At 36.4% G+C, this 19,391-nt stretch overlaps 1 protein-coding gene across 5 annotated transcripts in view; it reads right to left on the bottom strand.

The window, feature by feature from the left end:
- Positions 1-18,421, bottom strand: part of LOC113220388 — a 44,980-nt gene extending 26,559 nt beyond the window's left edge. For 4 of the 5 annotated variants that reach the window (XR_004229223.1, XR_004229225.1, XR_004229224.1 and 1 more), the window contains exon 1: positions 18,036-18,150. Coding sequence is in view for 1 of the 5 variants with exons in the window: in XM_031936578.1 (XP_031792438.1) it covers positions 2,098-2,318; positions 12,904-12,956; positions 18,036-18,160 (399 nt within the window). In the remaining 4 variants the exon portion in view is untranslated. Of the gene's footprint in view, positions 1-1,842; positions 2,319-12,903; positions 12,957-18,035; positions 18,183-18,302 lie in introns of those variants that run through there. The other variant, XM_031936578.1, reaches the window with a different exon arrangement.
- Positions 18,422-19,391: the final 970 nt, after the last annotated feature.

Here is a 19,391-nt window from a genome sequence, read left to right as displayed (position 1 = left end):
CCCAACTAAGAATTCATGAGGGCTGAGGGGGAAATGTTTTTGTTCCCTACAATACATATTGTATATACTATATGTATATTGTATAAAAATATACAATAGGAGAATAAAAATGTACAGATTGGTAATGGGAAACAGAAAACACATTAAGTGCAATAAATTATAACAATGGTATAACGGAATTCTTCAGGGCAAACAGTGAAAATACAAAGCCAGAGTTAGTGACTGTAGTGAGGACAAGGGAGGCTGAGTCCAAGGAGAAGAGCAGGAAATACTTTGTGGAGGATGTAGAGGAAATACCCCTTGGGCAAGTGTGTGTATTCTACTGTTAGCTTTCTTCCTGGTTTTGGGTTACTTACTTTAGACTACTTTAGGCTCTAGAACTTTCTCTATAATAATAATGAGCAACTACATAGGTTCTGCATGATATTTATGGATGAGGTTTTGGGATAACAGGAAACCATCATGTGCTTCAGGAAAAATCCGACCTGGGCTTGGAGATCGGCTCCACCGTCTATTACATGATGAAATGCATCTTAAACCATCTGAGCCTCAAAATATCTGAACTTCAGTTCTTTCATTTTTAAAGGAAGTCCCCACAGAGTTTTCACGAGAATAAACTGTGATTACATATGTCAAGTGACTAGCAAAGTGTCTGGAAAATAATAAGCCTTCAGTAACACTTAGCCCCTCTATGATTCTGCTTCCAAAATAGACAGCACGTAGGCAGTTTATGTTATTAGAGCATATAAAGGGAAAAAAAACTTTTTACTAAGCAATATTGATGAGCAAATTTTTGGAAGCTAGCTGGTTATAAATTTCTTAAAAATTTAATAAATTCTAGTTTAATGAAAACTTGTCTTCTAATCAGCTGAATTGTGGATTTTTTTTTTTTTTCACTCCTGTGTAATTTCCTACCAAACAGAATATGCTGGCTTTTTGATTTGGGAAGTTAATGAAAATTGAATTATTAAAAATCTCCTTCCCTGTAAATCTCAATTTTTGGTACCACCCTGTCCCTCAAATCTGCCACAGCCATAGAATTAATTCCCGTGTCTCCATTCTGGGCTATGTTGAGTATTTTACTTAATTTTAAAGTCAGATATTTTTGTGGTTATAATATCCTGCTTTCACACAAGCCGTATTTTAAATGCATCATACTTACATTCAGTGAAGGGCGGATAATTGATATCTCTGAATGTGGAACTTGTAAGTTCAAAAACAAAGAAAAGGAAGTGTCTCATTTTCCAGACAACTATTCTCCACTCCCTAAAGTTCAAGGATACGTTTAACAAGATAGAAGAGAAATGCTGCATTTTTTTAAAATCCAAAGACATTTAAATTAAAATGGAAAAAAAATTGTGAAAAGAACAAATTAAGGCTGGGTGCAGTGGCTCCTGCCTGTAATCCCAGCACTTTGGGAGGCCTAGGCTGGTGGATCACTTGAGGCCAGGAGTTCATGACCAGCCTGGCCAACATGGTGAATCTCTATTAAAAATACAAAAATTATCTGGGCGTGGTGGCGTGAGCCTGTAATCTCAACTGCTCAGGTGACTGAGGCACGAGAATCACTTGAGCCTGCGAGACAGAGGTTGCAGTGAGCCTAGATTGCGCCACTCCACTCCAACCTGGGTGACCCAGAAAGACTCCATTTCAAAATAGTAATAATAATAATAAGAAGCCTATAGAAAGACAAAACAACTCAAATTTCTTATTCACCAGAATTATCCTATGCAAATGTGTGGGCCTCTCTGTCCTTTAAATTGCATATGTGTAAAATGGATATAAAATGGTTTATGTTACAGGGTTAGAGGCATTGTAAAGATTACAGGCATTATATGGAGGTAATTTACCACACAGTTCATGATATATAGTAATTACTCAATAAAGTTAAGCTATTATACATTAATTTAACCAATTTTTTGAGCACCTACTAAATGTCAGGTTCTAACCACTGGAGATGTAGCAGTGAATAAAACAGGCAAAAAAAAAAAAAAAACCCTATTTTTTGTGGATGGTGAGAAGTCCCACGAAGAAAACCAAAGCAACAAAGAAAAGGAAAGCTGCAGTGTGAAGGCTTTGCAATTTTCAACTGTGTGGTCAAGTAGGCTTCAAGGAAAAGGTGACACTTAAAAGAGGCTGAAGGAAACTAGGAATGAGGGAAAGGAAGATGTGCCTTATTAAACGGGCAGCTCCAAATGGCAACTCAGAAGAGTGCTCATCATGTATCCTCATGCCTGGCTTGTCTTTCTGACAGGTCCTAAACAAAATGAAACACGAATTCTGCTTGAGAACCCTGGAGCTTCCCCGAATGAGAAAATCTGCAGGTCAAGAAAATAGGGGATTAAAGACTGTGGCCATATCCCCTGCCATTCTATTTCAGCCTATCCCTACTTCATTTCTCATATCAAAATATATATTATCAGCAGGAAAAATTTAATTATATTACATGTTGCATTAAGATTATTATCATTTTTGTTCCCTCTACTAGAATATCAGGCAGTAAAAAAAATGGTTTCCAGGAAGAGCGATTGCTCACGTAACTCCGTGCTTGGAGATGAAAGATAATTTCAGCTGTGAGTTTGCAGCCAGTGCAAGAACAATCTTACTGTGAACTGCAATGTGAAAGACAGAAGATTCCTAACAAGATCCTTTATTTTCTTTACTTCTCTCTTTCTCTCTCTATCTCCCTCCAATCCCCTGGTACCTCAGTACTGAAGCAATCTGTCTGTATGAAAATATGAGTATAAAATATTAAAATAACTATAGAGTTTCAAGAAGGAGATTATAAATATAAATTCTTTTTTTTTTTTTTTAAGACAGAGTCTTGCTCTGTCGCCCAGGCTGGAGTGCAGTGGCCGGTCTCAGCTCACTGCAAGCTCCGCCTCCCGGGTTTACGCCATTCTCCTGCCTCAGCCTCCCGAGTAGCTGGGACTACAGGCGCCTGCCACCTCGCCTGGCTAGTTTTTTGTGTTTTTAGTAGAGACGGGGTTTCACCGTGTTAGCCAGGATGGTCTTAATCTCATGACCTCGTGATCCGCCCGTCTCGGCCTCCCAAAGTGCGGGGATTACAGACTTGAGCCACCGCGCCCGGCCTTTATAAATATAAATTCTTAGTCAAAAGGCTGTTACCATTTGTTTTCACGTGTCTTCTGGCCCTTGGCCCAGGAAATCTACTGCCTAAGGGTTTTGCAACTGCAGGAAAAAATGTTCTACAAAACACAATCTTAGAGAAAATGCTTCAAAGGGTGCTGAAGATGGAAATGTACAGATATTTGATGGAAAACTGAGAAAAGATACATCAAATACCTCAAGAAACAGAGGATAGCCACCATTCTCTTGATCAGTATCATCCTCACCATCCTCAGAGCTGAAGAATACTCGGTTCTAGGCACTGACAATCTACCGGCTCTGAAGAAAAGCTCTGCTAATCTACAACATAGCTGAGATCGCTCTTTAAGTATTTGCACAGGTATAAAACCTTCACAGGGCCGGGCGCGGTGGCTCACGCCTGTAATCCCAGCACTTTGGGAGGCCGAGGCGGGAGGATCACGAGGTCAGGAGATCGAGACCATCCTGGCTAACAAGGTGAAACCCCGTCTCTACTAAAAAATATTTAAAAATTGGCCGGGCGTGGTGGCGGGCGCTTGTAGTCCCAGCTACTGGGGAGGCTGAGGCAGGAGAATGGCGTGAACCTGGGAGGCGGAGCTTGCTGTGAGCTGAGATTGCACCACCGCACTCCAGCCTGGGTGACAGAGGTAGACTATGTCACAATAAAATAATTAAAAAAAAAAAAAAAAAAAAAAAAAACCGTTACAGGTGAATTAAAATCTTCTGAAGAAAAGCTGTCAGGAAAACATACTTATTGGAGCAGTACTTTGGGCTTCAGCTAATTAGCTGAAGGAGATGAAGGAGAGGCCAGGGAGTCTAGTCCCTACCATCATCTCTCGTATATAAAACTATAGTTTTGTTTTATTCTCTCTCTGGCTAAAAATTAATAATGCAGAAAACTCGGGACATAGAAAAAGGTTAAAAAGTAGAAAAGAAACATCTCACTGCTCCCTAAACTTTTATTTTTCTCCATTGATCAAATCAAGGTTTTTCTTAGTCTATCTAGGTGAGATTATTATGATGTATATAAATTATTTTGCCTTTCTCTTGAGTGTTAAACTATGAATATATCAAAATTTATTTTAATGTGTTATTTTTAGTGGCTATACTATATTCTCTTAAATGGACATGTGATATAATTCATTTAATCATTAACCTTTCATATATAATACAAATAAAAGTATATATTTATGTAAAATACATTTATATTTGTATTTATATATACTTTATATATGGATATATGTTTATTTGTGAAAATATAATTTTACATTTAATTTGTCTTATATATACATAAACTATACTTTATATATTATATACTATATATAACACATAATATATACTAACTATACTATATAACATATATAAACTATACTATATATTATACAATATACTATAGTATATAATATAGTATGCTTACGTAGTATACTATATAAGTAAATTATATGATGTATTACCAATTATATATTATATAATATATTACTCTTATATAATATAATAGATCACCTATTTTGTGTATATTACCTATTATGTAATATGGAGTATACTTTATACTATATATTATATAAGAGTATATTATATATTATATAATTATATTACATAATCATAAAGTATTATATAATACTATTATATATTATATACTGTATTATATAATAGTATATATAATATAGTATAGCATATAATGCTATATTATATAATATATAGTATTATATATAATATATACAACATATAGTATATATAATATATACATATATAATATAGTACTATAATATATTATATATTATATATACTATTTATATTACATATGGTATTATATATTATATATACTATATAATATAGTTATAATATAGTACATATTATATACTATATAAACTATATAATATATATAATATAGTTATACTATATAAAGTATATATAGTATTATATATAATATATACTATATGTTATATAATATAATTATAATATAAAATATTATATTATATATTATATAATTATATTATAAATAGTATAGTATAGGTAATATATACACATATAACTACAGTATAGTTAATATAAACACATATAAATATACTTAAAATTGACTGTCATCAGTCTCATATATAGTTTTAGATGTTTTGCTATTGTGAGGAGACTGAAAATGAGCCATAAATTTTTGTGCAAAAATATTAATTTTTTAAAGTTAATCCCCATAATGGGAATTAATGATTGGAATAAGACTCTTAATCTGTGATGATATTTTTAAAAACAGTGATAAACAACAACAACAACAACAAAAAGCCCAAGTACAACGGTGGCAGGTGCTCAGAAAGGATGCAGGCTGAGGAACTGTAGCACAGTCCTAGCAGCCCTCCTGGACTGGCAAGGTCAGGCCAGTTGCTGGAGCCCTGGAGTTGGGGGGTGGGGAGGCAAGTCGGTATGTCCAGGAGAAAGCACTGAAGCAATATCTGGGACTGTGGTAATATGGAAGAAAAGTAGCTGTTTATCAAGAATTTCAATATTTTTAACAACCAGCAGGGCCAGGCCAGGGCATATTAGATGAAAATCAGAACTGTTCTTGCTATAGAATGCCAAATTACTTTCAGGGAAATTTTAATTTCATACCCTTACCTTTTGCACATGAAAGCTTCCATATCATTGTAACCTCATCAGTATTATATGTTATTGGTTTTTAAGTCTTCTTGAATTATTCTTAGTAAACATTTGAACTTTCCTTTTTTGATATTTTGAATAAAATATATTATTAGCTAATTAACCAAATATTTTTTCATTATTTCTCTTAGATTGTTATTGTTAATAGAGATCAAGCTGAAGGAGACCCAGGGAATTGATCCCAAGCCCTGTAACCTCCCCAATTCCCTTCAGGCATATATTATTAGGTTCACCATCTATAAAATGAAGACAACAACAGGTCGCCTACACCAGAGTTACATGACTGTGTATATTAAATTGCAAAGTTTTATTCAGTGTGACTGTCAAGAGGAAACTTACTCACTAATTATGACACCACAGACCAAAATGGCACAAAAACTGGCAAGATACAAATTTGTCCTTCAGCAAAATTACAGAAAAACACATGCCATGGACTTTTATGTAGATTGTAAATAATCAAAATTGGGAATGGAAAACACTCTAACGTTAACGACAACAAAACAAAATGAGAACCTACCATATTGCTTTTTTTCTATGTCACCTGTATAAGCCCATTGCTGCATTCTTATTAATTCTAAGGCTTTAGAACTAAGTTTATTTGCTTTTGTAAGTATACAGTCATTTAATCTGCAATGATAGTTTTGTCCTCACTTGGTTCATTATCCCTTGTTATGCTGTTTCAAACCTTATTGAATTAGCCAAAACAATCTTGTTTACTCTACTTTTAATGACAATCACTCTGGTGTTCTAACACTATGTTCCATTCTCTCAAATCTGTAACTTATCTGTCTTTAACAATACCTCAATGTTCACTGAAAGTTTTAAATACAATACGATGGGGTAAACTATTTTGGTAAAATTGTTTATGAAGAATATTTTATTTTTAATCATATATTTAATAAATGCCTTTAATAAAATGATGCCCCAAACTATAACTGTGTTTATCTAAAGTAGTTCTAAATCTTGTAGATTAGTTTATGGTTATAATCTATAACCTTCTGATAAAGGAGAAACTGCTATGATACTGCATATAAGTACATTAGTTTTTACTTATTTTTTGTTATAAGCAATTAAAATCCATTCCCAAAGTTGTCTGCAGGTCTAGAAACCCCATTAGAATACCACTTCCTCAATACGACAAACATGGTAATAGCCACACTACTCTGAAAAAAATTCCTACCGCTTCTCTAGAAGGTGACTCATAAAAGAAGATTTCAAGACTCAAAGCACATTTAATGGCCCAAAGACACAAGAAATCAGCGCCTGAGTCCCTTCCATAGCATATCTGTAAAGTATTTCTCCAACCTATGCTGACACCACTAGAATGACAGATAACTTTTTATCTCCCAAGGAGTGGAAGTTATTTTCTATTTATGGACAGGTTTCATCATTAACATGCTCTTTTACTTTCTTTTTTTTTTTTTTTTTTTTTTTAGATGGAGTCTTGCTCTGTCGCCCACGCTGGAGGGCAATGGCCTGATCTCGGCTCACTGCAACCTCCTCCTCCGGGTTCAAGCAATTCTCCTGCCTCAGCCTCCCAAGTAGCTGGGATTACAGGTGTGTGCCGCCATGCCCGACTAATTTTTGTATTTTTAGAAGAGCTGGGGTTTCAGTATGTTGGCCAGGCTAGTCTCGAACTCCTGACCTAGCAGGTGATCTGCCTACCTCGGCCTCCCAAAGTGCTGGGATTACAGGCGTGAGCCACCAGGCCCGGCCAACATGCTCTTACACTGAGCCAAGAAATCACTCTCTGAAGCTTTCAACCATTGGCCCTTTGAGGGCAAATATTCTATTGTTTGCCCATCAGAAAATATACAAAAATGGCAATAAGCACAATCAAATTCTTTTTTCCAAGCAAAAAATACCTCAGTTCCCTACATTTTCTCACACATTTTAAATTTGTTGATCTGTACTGTTGGCTTACTATGGATCACTGGTAAATATTAACCAGTGGCTTCCTGCCACCTCCTAGTTTCTAAACCTGACACACTGGATCTTCCAGTTCCTACTTGAATTACATTCATTCTATTGCTGTCCAATCAGCTTAAAGTATTAAGCTTCTGTGTTACCTTAACATGTCATTTATGAAAGGAGGCAAGATTAATAATCTGATAAGGTTAGATTGTCAAATAGCTAGTCATTGCTAAGTACCTAATTTCTCTTGTGAAAGGAAAATAAAATCTTGGGACTCCAAACTCACTATGTTAAAAGGAAGAGTTACACTTGAGAACTGGGTCACGCAAAATCTGCCTTCTCTTTCGTATGTAAACAGATAGGTGCAATGATAGAAGGCCACTGTTTCTCAAGTGGCCCCCCTCCTTTTACATATAACATGTGGATTCAGTAAGTACTAATCAAACCCTCACAAGAAAGTGACCACTTACCTCACTACCTACCCTCCCTATTACTTTCTTTCCTCCTTCTCTCCTGCTTCTCTTCCCCCTTTAAATATTGAAGCCCTCAAACACCTCTTTGGAAAAAGCACAGACCACAGATGCTACTGCAACCTGTGTCTCTTTTTCTCAGTTGCATCATCAATCTTGGTCAAATAAACCTCTAAATCAATAGAGAGCTGTCTCAGACACTTTCTCCTTTAGCAAGTTAAGAATTAATTATTAAATCTGTTTAGTGCAATTTGTTGGACTGGACTAAAGTCAAGAGATCTGGGTTTTGTTCTGCCTTGTTGGTCCCCAGGTTTCTTATTTGTGAAGTGAGAGTGTTGATGGTCTCTTAAGTTTCTTTTAGGTTTTAACCTCTGTAGAAATGCTGGTGTCTATATGCTGCAGAACAAGAGAACCATCAAACTGCTCTCAACATATGTCAGAAAAATTATGACAAAAAATATTATAAGGGTTGATAACACCTGTATTTCATATGTGAGTTGCTTGAGTGGATTAAAAAATTATAAATGTAAATACAATGATTGGTATAGCAATGATATAGTGGCTGAGTTAGTATACAATAGCTTAATGAAAATAGAAGTAGGAAGATGGATTAAATGTGATTATTTGAGTTGTAGTTCTTTCTAACTCTTAAAAACCTTTCTGGCATTTGAACATAAGAACTAAATAGTGGGAAAGATAAAACGATTATCCTTTAAGCAGAGCCCAGAGCAAGGAGAACACATTGGCCATGACTGCTTTCCGGAACATTTTTTCAGGTATAAATATATGCACTGTAAATTAATAGCATTCTCTCTTACCAAAAAGAATATGGGTTTCTTTTTTCCCATGTACCATCTAGCATGAAGGCAACACTCATTAGAAGCTGAATATAATGAACATCCATTGAGTGGTTTAATTTATGAAAGCACCAATGCTTGCTGATGGATCCAAAAGTATGTTCTACGAAATTTAGAATATATGCATTACTCTCAAAACCTAAAAACAATTGCAGAAATTAACAACATGAATACTTCAAGACCCTGAATAAAGCAATTCTGGCCACTCATTGTGTCTCATTAAAGTACACAAGCTCATATACATGAACATACACGCATAACTTTACACTTCCCAGTTTGTTCTCTGTAAAAGTTACGTGGTCTGTTTTTCTGTTCATGGTTTGTTTTCCTCTCTTTATTTCTATTGGGTTCATATAATATTTATTTCATACATTTTCCTAACATTAGAATGCAAAATCTATGGATAACAGTGTGATTTATCAGTTATACTTTATTGATATGGAAGATGACTCAAAGAGTTTGCCATCTATTTCCTTTCTTTTGAATTTCTCAGAGCCCTAATAATTGCTTGGCTTCTAAACTGAAGTGCCAAGCACCTTTTGCAAAAACCTTACATTCTCTCTTAAACTATGAAAACTCTTTCCACACAAACACCAGACTCAAGAGGAGAAGCTAATCAATAGGGCATATGTGCATCCCCTCCCTGCTCATGTTTCTGAAAAAAATCAAATAGACTCCCTCACCTCAAAACATGATAATTAAGTGGTATAAAAGTAGCAATTTCATCTAGGAAGGCTTTTAGCTGGTTTGCTTTTGTGTGTTTTTGAAGCACGGTGGGAGAAGTGGTAGCACCATTATGAATTCTTAGAGAATATTTGCACCAAAGCCTATCTGTGCAAACAAGGAAAGAAAATTGAGGTAGTAAAACCTGTAAACTAAGAGACAGAAACGGGACCCTGTGAGATGCATTACAGGAGCTGAGCACAAAGGACTGAACAGGATCAACAGCTTCATTTGCTAGTGACTGGAGTTTAATGAATGATTTGGAAGGATACTCAAGCCATGGGACAATACAAAACTTTCAGGCACCCTGTAGATCACAGAATATGTGGGGAGACCATTTCTCTAAGACAAGGATAGAAAGTTCCTTCCTGTATAGTAATGCATTGTTTTGCCTGATGCTTGCAGTCAGGCCAATAATACGTGATTAGATAACCATCTCTCAGTTGCTACATGAGCACTCAAACTAACTGAAGTATAGTGTCCTCTCCTCTCAAAACACTGGTTTTTCAAGCAACAGACACCTAGACCTAGGGGTTTTAAATGCATTGCTTTTGATTTCATATAACTTAGTTGGGTAGTGAAAGCTAAGTATATATAACTTGAATTTTTCTTACATTTCTGATTGATTTCTTATGAAAAGTCACCTTAAAGGGCACCCACATTCTCCCCAAGGCGGAGCTTGTTAATAATACATTAGTAGGGCTCAGTCAGAAGAACTCCAAGAGTTGCTCCCTTTATTTTGTTAAGTTCTCTGTATCAGCTTCTATGCGCACCTTTATGTAAGGACTCACCATGCAGGCCAAATGTTCCTTTCTCTAGATAGCTTATAAGCATCTGGATAAATTTGCATTAGAAATTCAATTAACTTTATATTAAAAGGTCAATTAATTTGGCCATGATAGAGATTGTTTTTAATTACTTTTTCTTGTAGGGCTTCTCTTCTTGTCCAAGCACAAGTTACACTATCAAATGATAGTCTCATTGCCTGTTGGTTGCCTGAAACTCGTATCCAAAACACACAGGAAATAACTGTCTTGGTTAAATGAATTAATAAGACATTCTTTAGACAATTCGTAAATATTATAATTTTGGGGACTTAAAGTATCCGTAACCAACAGCAAAGTAGTTTAGCTTAAATACCCTCCATGGTATTGTTCATGACAATCCCCTTCATTGTCTGTCTTTGTTGGTTTCTATTTCCTTGGTGAAAGATGATAATAAAGTAAAATGCTTTGAAGGATTAGTTCTTATTACACTATATCACAGTGTATTTCAAGAAAAATTAATAAATAATGACATTACAAATCAGCGATATCTGTCAGGCATGGTGGCTTATGCCTGTAAATTCAGCACTTTTGGAGGCCGAGGCAGGCAAATCACTCAAGGTCAGGAGTTCGAGACCAGCCTGGCCAACATGGTGAAACCCCATCTCTACTAAAAAGTACAAAAATTAGCCTGGTGTGGTGGTGGGTTCCTATAATCCCAGCTACTTGGGAGGCTGAGGCAGGGAGAATTGCTTGAACCTGGGAATCAGAAGTTGCAGTGAGCCAAGATCATGCCACTGTACTCTAGCCTGGGCAACAGAGTGAGACTCCATCTCAAAAAACAAACAAACAAAAAAACAAAAAATCAGTGATCTCATTTCGTTAGAGAACTCTTAGTTATCTTTGTGTTAATGTGAGCCACAATTCAACTCATTCATGGGGCACTAGAACACTTATACTTAAGAGGTTCAAGGGATTACCACTTGGCATTAAGTTACAAGTGACAATAGGGTCCACTTGATATTAGATTGTAACCATTATTGAACTATCACTCAGGCAAAATAAAATAACTAAAAATAAATATATCAATAATATATCTACATATTTTATACATTAATGCATTAACCCAAACTTCCAGATGAGTAGCAACTTAAAAATGAAGCAAACACTGTTCAGGAGTTGATATGAGGAAAAGTCTTGAGATGAAACTTATTTCATTTTTGCAGAAGAGAATAGCCTTCACCCTCCAGGAGCAGTAAGATGTCCTAAGCACTTTGTAAATGCTACCTATATCACTCTCACTACAACCTTATAAGATAAAACTCATTGTTCTCATTTTACTGATGTTTCAGCCAAGATCATACAGGTCATTGGAGGCCGAGTTACCTGTGTTCATCTACCTTTCCAGACTTTCAATTTTCCCCTAGAATGAAAACACTGGATCTAAAAGTAATGAGACTATAAAATGCCTGTAAAAGGGTGCTTAGGGCTGGGTGTGGTGGCTCACGCCTATAATCCCAGTACTTTGGGAGGCCAAGGTGAGTGGATTATGAGGTCAGGAGTTCAAGACCAGCCTGGCCAAGATGGTGAAATCCCTGTCTCTATTAAAAATACAAAATTTAGCCAGGTGCAGTGGTTGGCGCCTGTAATCCCAGCTACTCAGGATGCTGAGACAGGACAATTGCTTGAACCCGGGAGGTGGAGGTTGCAGTGAGCCAAGATTGCACCACTGCACACTCCAGCCTGGGCGACAGAGTGAGACTCCATTAAAAAAAAAAAAAAAAACAGGCTGGTGCTTAGGAGTGTTCTGAATGCTAGAGGTAATTCTAAGCATTCAGTTTTGGAACTAAGAGGAAGGGAACAGGTTAGGCCCATGCCACTCAAAGAATGTGTTCACAAGAGTGCAAATTAACTCTGTCGTTGAGCACAATTTTTCCCCATGGTGAGACTTTCCCAATGAAAAAAGCTATGCATCAGTTTATATTCCAGTGCATATTTCTAATTTTCACATGGACAAATAACAGTTTGAAAAGCAGTAACCAGTCCATGAACAAGGCTTTAAGTGGCACAAGCTTAAGAAGCTTCTTATGAGATTTTCCTTTTCTGTGAGTATTTTAATCATTTTGGATAAGAGTTATCCTTAAAGTTATCCTATTTGATTTTTCATTTATCAAAAGAATAAGTCACATCACTTTTTCACAGTAGAGATAGTAATGAAGGCTAGTGTCCTATACCCTGTAAATCTCTGGGGGCATTAATGTTAGTTGAAGTAATATTACTAGTTTTAATAAACTGATTTATTCAAGAGCAAAAAGAAAAAAAAAAAAGAAAAGAAACCTTCCTTAAGAAATGAACAATATGGTCATCACATAGCACAATGTTTGAAGTGAAATATAAACTTTAAAAATATATTATTCATACGTGCACCTCCGCCTATGCTTAGAATCTTAATTTCTGATTTTGTGTCTCCAATCCTGAAAGAAAAAATTATGTAGTTTTAGAAAAATGTGTTAGGTGCTTTGTGAAATCTGATTATCTACTCTAGTTGAAGAGAACAGACTAAAAATACAATGAATGAAAACTAGGCCAACATGAAAGTTCCCAGTTATACCAGTTACATTGCCATCTTTAGAGTATATTTCAAAATACAGGTTATATTCATTAACAATCTTGAACTGGGAGACTTGGAAATGGCAGTATGTACATCTCAGAGGTAGAAAATGCCATTTGTTTGAATATTGTTTGGAGAACAAGAATAGAAAAAGTGGAGTTTTGAGTCTGGTAATATAATAAGCCACCCATCATAGATAGGGGAAAGGCTCAGGTGGTTCCCACTATCTATAATGTCTGTCTTCTTTCCTCCCCCACCCCCTTTTTTTAACCTTCATTTTAATAAACAAATGTTTATTAAACATGTATTATGTATATTCTATCCTAGGCATTAAAAAAACAGATATCACTTTGCTCTCAAAATGAAATGTGAGATAATAAAGCCCTGAATTATGACTCAGGTACTAGAAATAGAATGAAGTAGACAGATTGGGAAATAAGCCAGTAGGACTTGCTGTTAGATTGATGTTAAGACGTCAGAAAAAAAATATGAGTGTGCAATCATTTCCCTCTTTCAGGCTTGGATGACTGGGCAAAGGGTGATGCAAAAAAGGAAGCTGAGAAATATAGTTTGGCAGCAAGCTTATGTTTTGTCAGGGCTTTTTTAAAAAAAATACGAATTCGGCAAACATTTGAATTTGCAAGATTTAAGCTGGGAGAAGAGAAATCAGGGTCAGTGATGTATTCTGGAGAATCATCATCATAAAGTAATGGTCAGTGCTAGAAGAGTAGATTCCATCAACCAAAGATATTGCAGAGTTAGAGTAGTAGAGGATGGTGATGCAATACCAACTTCTAAAGATAACTGGATTGGGAAGAATACACAAAGAATACAGAGAAGAAAAGAAAGCACAGAGAAGTACTAGAGTAACTGGAGGCAGAAAAAGCCCTTAGTCATGGCAAAAGCAGCAGAGTGTACTACTTAAAAAAGGAAAAATCTATATCGAATTTGACAATATAAGTGTCTTTAATAATAGCAGTTTTAAAAGAAGACTGAGGACTGCAGTCAGATGGCAATGGGATTAAAAGTGAGCTCAAAAATGAGGAAGCAGATCTGGAGTCTGTTGAAAAAGGATGACAGAGAGAAGGAAAAGAGATGACTGCTACAGGGGAACCATGAAGGGAAAAGGATGGTGTTTGTTTCTTTGGACTGTGGGATGGTAAACAAACCTGTGTTTTGTCTTCATTGCAAAAGCTTGCACAGTCACAAGATGGGAACAAAGGTTGAAGTAAGGTTCTAAAGGAATCTTGCAATGTTATAATGACATCAAATAATTATTGAAAACTTACTATTTTCTAGCCAAGGATTTAAAAGTTTTATATGCAACACCAATAACCAAGTTTACTATTTATAGTTATACACTATAATTTTTCCTGCCCCCAGGCCCTGCCCCACCATCTACCCCCAAATAGGGGATTGAAGAATTCCTCTATAGGGAAACAAATCATCTCAGTAATAAAGTTAACATGATTTTATATCTGAGGATCACCCAGGAAAGAGCTGAGGCCACACTCAATTATTCAGTGAGCCACTCACTCAACAAACCCTGCCCTGACTTACACAAAGAGAATCTGGTTACCTTTTAGTGCCTCATTATTTGATTGAACAGAAAACCAAGGCTCATTAGGCGGTTGGGGAGCTGTCAAACATAAGAAACAGAGACTGAAAGAGGCAGAGAGAGCAGAGGAACATTTTGTAATGAATAAGAAGGTATTATATCTGAGAATGATGAAAAGAATGCTATAGAAAACATTCTTGGAAATTAAAAATATGATAGTAAAAAATTAATAGATGGGCTGAAAGAGAAAGTCGTAGCAAACTGGAAATATAAGAAAATTAGGTAATCAATCCAGGAAGTATTTGATGAGTAAAAGTTTCAGAAAAAGAAAACAGAGGGGAGGAATGATTACCAAAGTTCCTCATAACTGAAGGGTCTGAATCTCAATCGAAATAGCCCAGGGAGTACCCACAAAATGGGTGAAAAGGAACCATTTCACAACTCACTATTTTAAAATTTCAGAGTACTAGAGATAAGAAGATTCTAAAAAGTTCAAAATAGGGAAAACAAAACACATAATGTAAAAGCTATTCCACAAGCCAAGGATGAGAATTTTGAGTAGCATTTGATTTCTTTTTTTCTCTTGTGTGAGACAGGGTCTCACTCTGACATCTAGACTGAGTGCAGTGTCGCAATCATGTCTCACTGAAGCCTTGATCTCCCGGACTTAAGCAATCTTCCCACTTCAGCTGCTGGAGTAGCCAGTGCTACAGGTGCACGCCACCTTGTTCAGCTAATTTTTTTACTTTTTCTGTAGAGATGGGATCTTGCTGTGTTGCCCAGGTTTGTCTCAAACTCCTGGGCTCAAGTAATCCTCCTGCCTCAGTCTCCCAAAGTGCTGAGATTACAGGCAAGAACCAACACACCTGGCCACTATTTTATTTGTTAACAGCAATTGTGGTATCTAAAAGACAATGTAAAAGTACCTTTAGATGTATGATACAAAACCATTTTCAGTATACAGTTCTATATCCAGTCAAACTGTCTAACGATGAACATAGAACCAAGGGATTTTTAAACGTACAAAGTCTCAAAAAGTTTACCTCTCATTCACTCTTAAAGCTTTTAAAGAATTAGTTCAGGAAACAAAGGACTGAGGAAACAAAGAAAAGAAAGGCATTGAGATACAGAATCAGGGAATCAAATACTTTAGAAAGAAAATGATTCTCAGAAAGTGAAATAAACTCCTTCCTTAATAGTTGTATAGCAGGCCAAAGCAGATCTTCCTAAACTGAAAAAAAGAACAGAAGGCTTCAGAAAAGTTGTTCCCTTGGGGTAACATAAACAGATTCCTTGATAATGTTTGCATATATGGAGACGAGATTAGTATATCTGCTTCGGAATCAAAGTAGTAATAGGTACCTAGAGAACTAAGAAAAGAAACCAAAATTAAGGCAATAGTCAACTCTAGGGAAAACAAAAAGTTGTACATAAAAGGAAATGTAAGCATAGTCTAATATATTGCTTAATTATTAATAATATGTACATAGGCAAAATAACACAAACACTCAAATTATTTAACCAAAATTTTGACTAAATATAGTGACATGAAAGGGTGGGAAATATGCATGCTAATTAGCTATTTTAGTACAGCTAAATGAAGAAATAGAAAAATAACATGTTATTTTGAATTATGAAAGAAAATTCCATAAATAACTAAAAGATTTCAAAGTGCTGAAAGTGGTTGCTTCTGGAGAGTGAGAATCAAGAATGGAGTGGGTGGGATTTGTTATAGGCCCCACCCACTTTAGAACCATTTGATTGTTTTTAGAACCATTTGATGTTTTAAAATATGAGCATGTCTTGCTTTAATAAAAATGTAATAGGCTCGCTCCACACTCAATTAGCATAGTGAGCCACCAACTCAACAAATCCTGCCCTAACATACACAAAGCATATCCTAATCACATTTTGGTACTTCATCACTCATAGACAACTTTAAGCAACAATTTTAAAGGTTCTTCAGCTAAATCTTATTTCAAACACTACCTTCAGGAAAAAATTACTTTTTAAATAAATGACACTATTGTTAAAAGACAAACAGTGTGCCCTTAAAAATTCTTCAGTCTTTCACAGATTTTATAATATTTCCAGTTAGATTTAAACTTTGAAGATAAGGAAGGGGTCATTCATCATTTATTACGTTATCTCCATCCACAGCACCTCTTCAAACCAAACTGTGTATGGCTGAAGAAAACCAAGGATCTGGTAAGCTACAGACATGAGCAATACTTTTGGTACTGGAAAAGAATTGAGAAATTAACTCATTACCTTTAACTTTAGAAGTGAGCAAAGAAACCCAAAGAGGTTAACTATAATTAGTTTCTAGATAAGAAGTTATCTGTGTTTGCCATCTGCTTTGATGTTTGGCATCCTTATCCTATTATATATTAATTTTTAACATAATATCCTATTTTTTGAAAGCTAACATTTAAAATCTGAATCATGTTAAATAGAAAGGGAAATAAAATTTTATATACATCTAATAATGCCTGCTCTGGTCAGACATAGGTACTGCCCTGGTGAAAGAATTTCAGGCCTACAATAGAGAAATTCAGCAAAAGATAAAATACCACTTTCCTTTGCTGTTTGCAAATTGGATCCATAGTCATTTCTTCCCAGTTTTCCATTATTATTTCCTGAAGCAGAGTGAATTACAGATTATCACCCCCAGATAGGTGATTTGATTATCTTTAGCATGTGGAATCTGTTACTCTCATAATGCTTATCAGCTCTGGCACAAATTGAACACATTAATCACCCCAAAAAAAGAACTCTGCAAGAAGGATAGGAACCAGTGAGTTTCACTGATAATGGGAAAATGGTTCTTTTTTTAAGGAACACGTTGCTAATACTAAGTTGAAAGAAAAAGACAATTTAGGGGAAGAGAGTGATAACTGTAACAATGGAAGGAAAATAAATTTAAATGGATATTATGAGAACTGAGGGACTGAGTCCTCAGGGCAAACCTTCCTTTGGCAATTATTTATATTTGATTCTAATGAAAAGCATATCAGACGCCCTTTGGGCCTTTTTGGGGATGTAAAATTTGGAGGAGGGCTGAAAAGTCTGAGTTCGAAGATTAGCATCTTATCTTTTTCCAAATGAACATGGATTTGTGCCTTCAAATGGTTAACGTTTATCTCTATGCAGCTGGAAATACAGCACAAATGGGAGCCTTTGAGTGTTTAAAGCAAACGTGGAGCCAAAGCACTGCAGGAGAAAGGCAGGGCAGGGCAGCGAGGAGGAGGACGAGGGGGAGTTGCTATCAGTAACTCGCCCTTATCCCCGTGCCCAGCCTGCAAGGCTGAGCTAGACCCATCTATCGCTGACGCACAGCGAGTCTCAGGCTTGTGCCTTTGACAACAAGGTCCCTTTTGTTACCTTGATATTATGCCTGGCAGCTTCTTGTCCATGAATTCCTGCATGCACTGGTGTTCCGTGGAATGGCTGAGAAACCTCCGGAAAGATTCAGTGTATCTCCGGTGGTCAGAAAACAAGCTCCTCATGGAAGATGCCGTGTTTGGTTTTCTGAGAAAGACAGAGTGAGAAGCAAGGTTTAACTTCCCCTCCTTCTCTTCCCAGTTCCCTCATTCTTTCCCCACCCCCACCAGTTTCTATCCAAAAAAAAAAAAAAAAAAAACGCTAAACTTGTTTTGAATTTAACATGCACCAAAGGCTGGCATGCAGAGCTCATTACTGACTCAATATTTGAACAGCACTTTGCACGGATATTTTAAACCCTACACGGTTGTTTTATAAGAAATAGAAGTACTAAAGCAAGGCTGTAAATACACTGCTAAAAATTTTCAAACTCCTGATGCTGAAAGGTCATAAAAACAGACTGTATTCAAATCACTTCCTGTTTTGTCAGCAGAGCCACAAGTAAGTTCCAAGTGGGAAAGTGACTGTTCAAAGTGGCAAACACAGGATGAAAAGGACGGCTACAGGATGAAAAGGACGGCTACACAGCACTCTCAGAAATCTACAGCAGTGAAATCTTTGACGAAAGACTGTTATCTGCCTCTGGGCTTTCTATAGGATTGTTTTGGCCTTTACATCCCTCAGCACTTGAATTTTCAACTTATCTGCTGCATTTCTTCAAATGCTGATTTGTGGTAACTCAAATTATCTTAAGAGGAAGTCACCAAGGAGGAGCCCAAGAACTAGCTAGAAGCTGTCAGAAGCTGCATTTAGGGGATTGAGAGTGGTGAGAGAAGTCTTGGAGCAAGAATGCAGGACACCAGGGTAAAAGCCCAGTCCGCAGAATCCTTCCCTAAGCACTTTGAACACGACGAGGTCAAAAACACCTCATTTGACTGGTTGAGCCTTTGGAAACCCAGTGGTGTCACCCACCAGAAGACCCAAAGCTTCAGAGTACTCACACACAGTCTTTCTCCTGGGAAGTGGTCTTTAAGAAGGTATCTAATCCTTTATGTAATACTGGGTTGTTAATAATAGCATCCAACTCATGGAGGAGTTGTGAGGATCAAATGAGTTAACTCATTATAAGTCTCTTAGAAATATGTCTGTTTAAACCGTCCCCTTCTAATTGAGTTCCCAAACTGCCCTCTAAGCATTCAAAACACTCCCCAACTCCCTTTGTTGTTTGTTTGTTTGTTTTTGTTTTTTGAGATGGAGTCTTGCTCTGTCGCCCAACCTGGAGTGCAATGGTGCGATCTCCTCTGACTGCAACCTCTGCCTCCTGGGCTGAAGTGATTCTCCTGTCTCAACCTCCCG

This window comes from Piliocolobus tephrosceles, chromosome 11, assembly GCF_002776525.5.
Source record: "Piliocolobus tephrosceles isolate RC106 chromosome 11, ASM277652v3, whole genome shotgun sequence".
NCBI classification, from domain to species: domain Eukaryota; kingdom Metazoa; phylum Chordata; class Mammalia; order Primates; family Cercopithecidae; genus Piliocolobus; species Piliocolobus tephrosceles.
The sequence above is the reverse complement of the archived record's forward strand: the minus strand, read 5'-3'. Positions and strand labels throughout refer to the sequence as shown.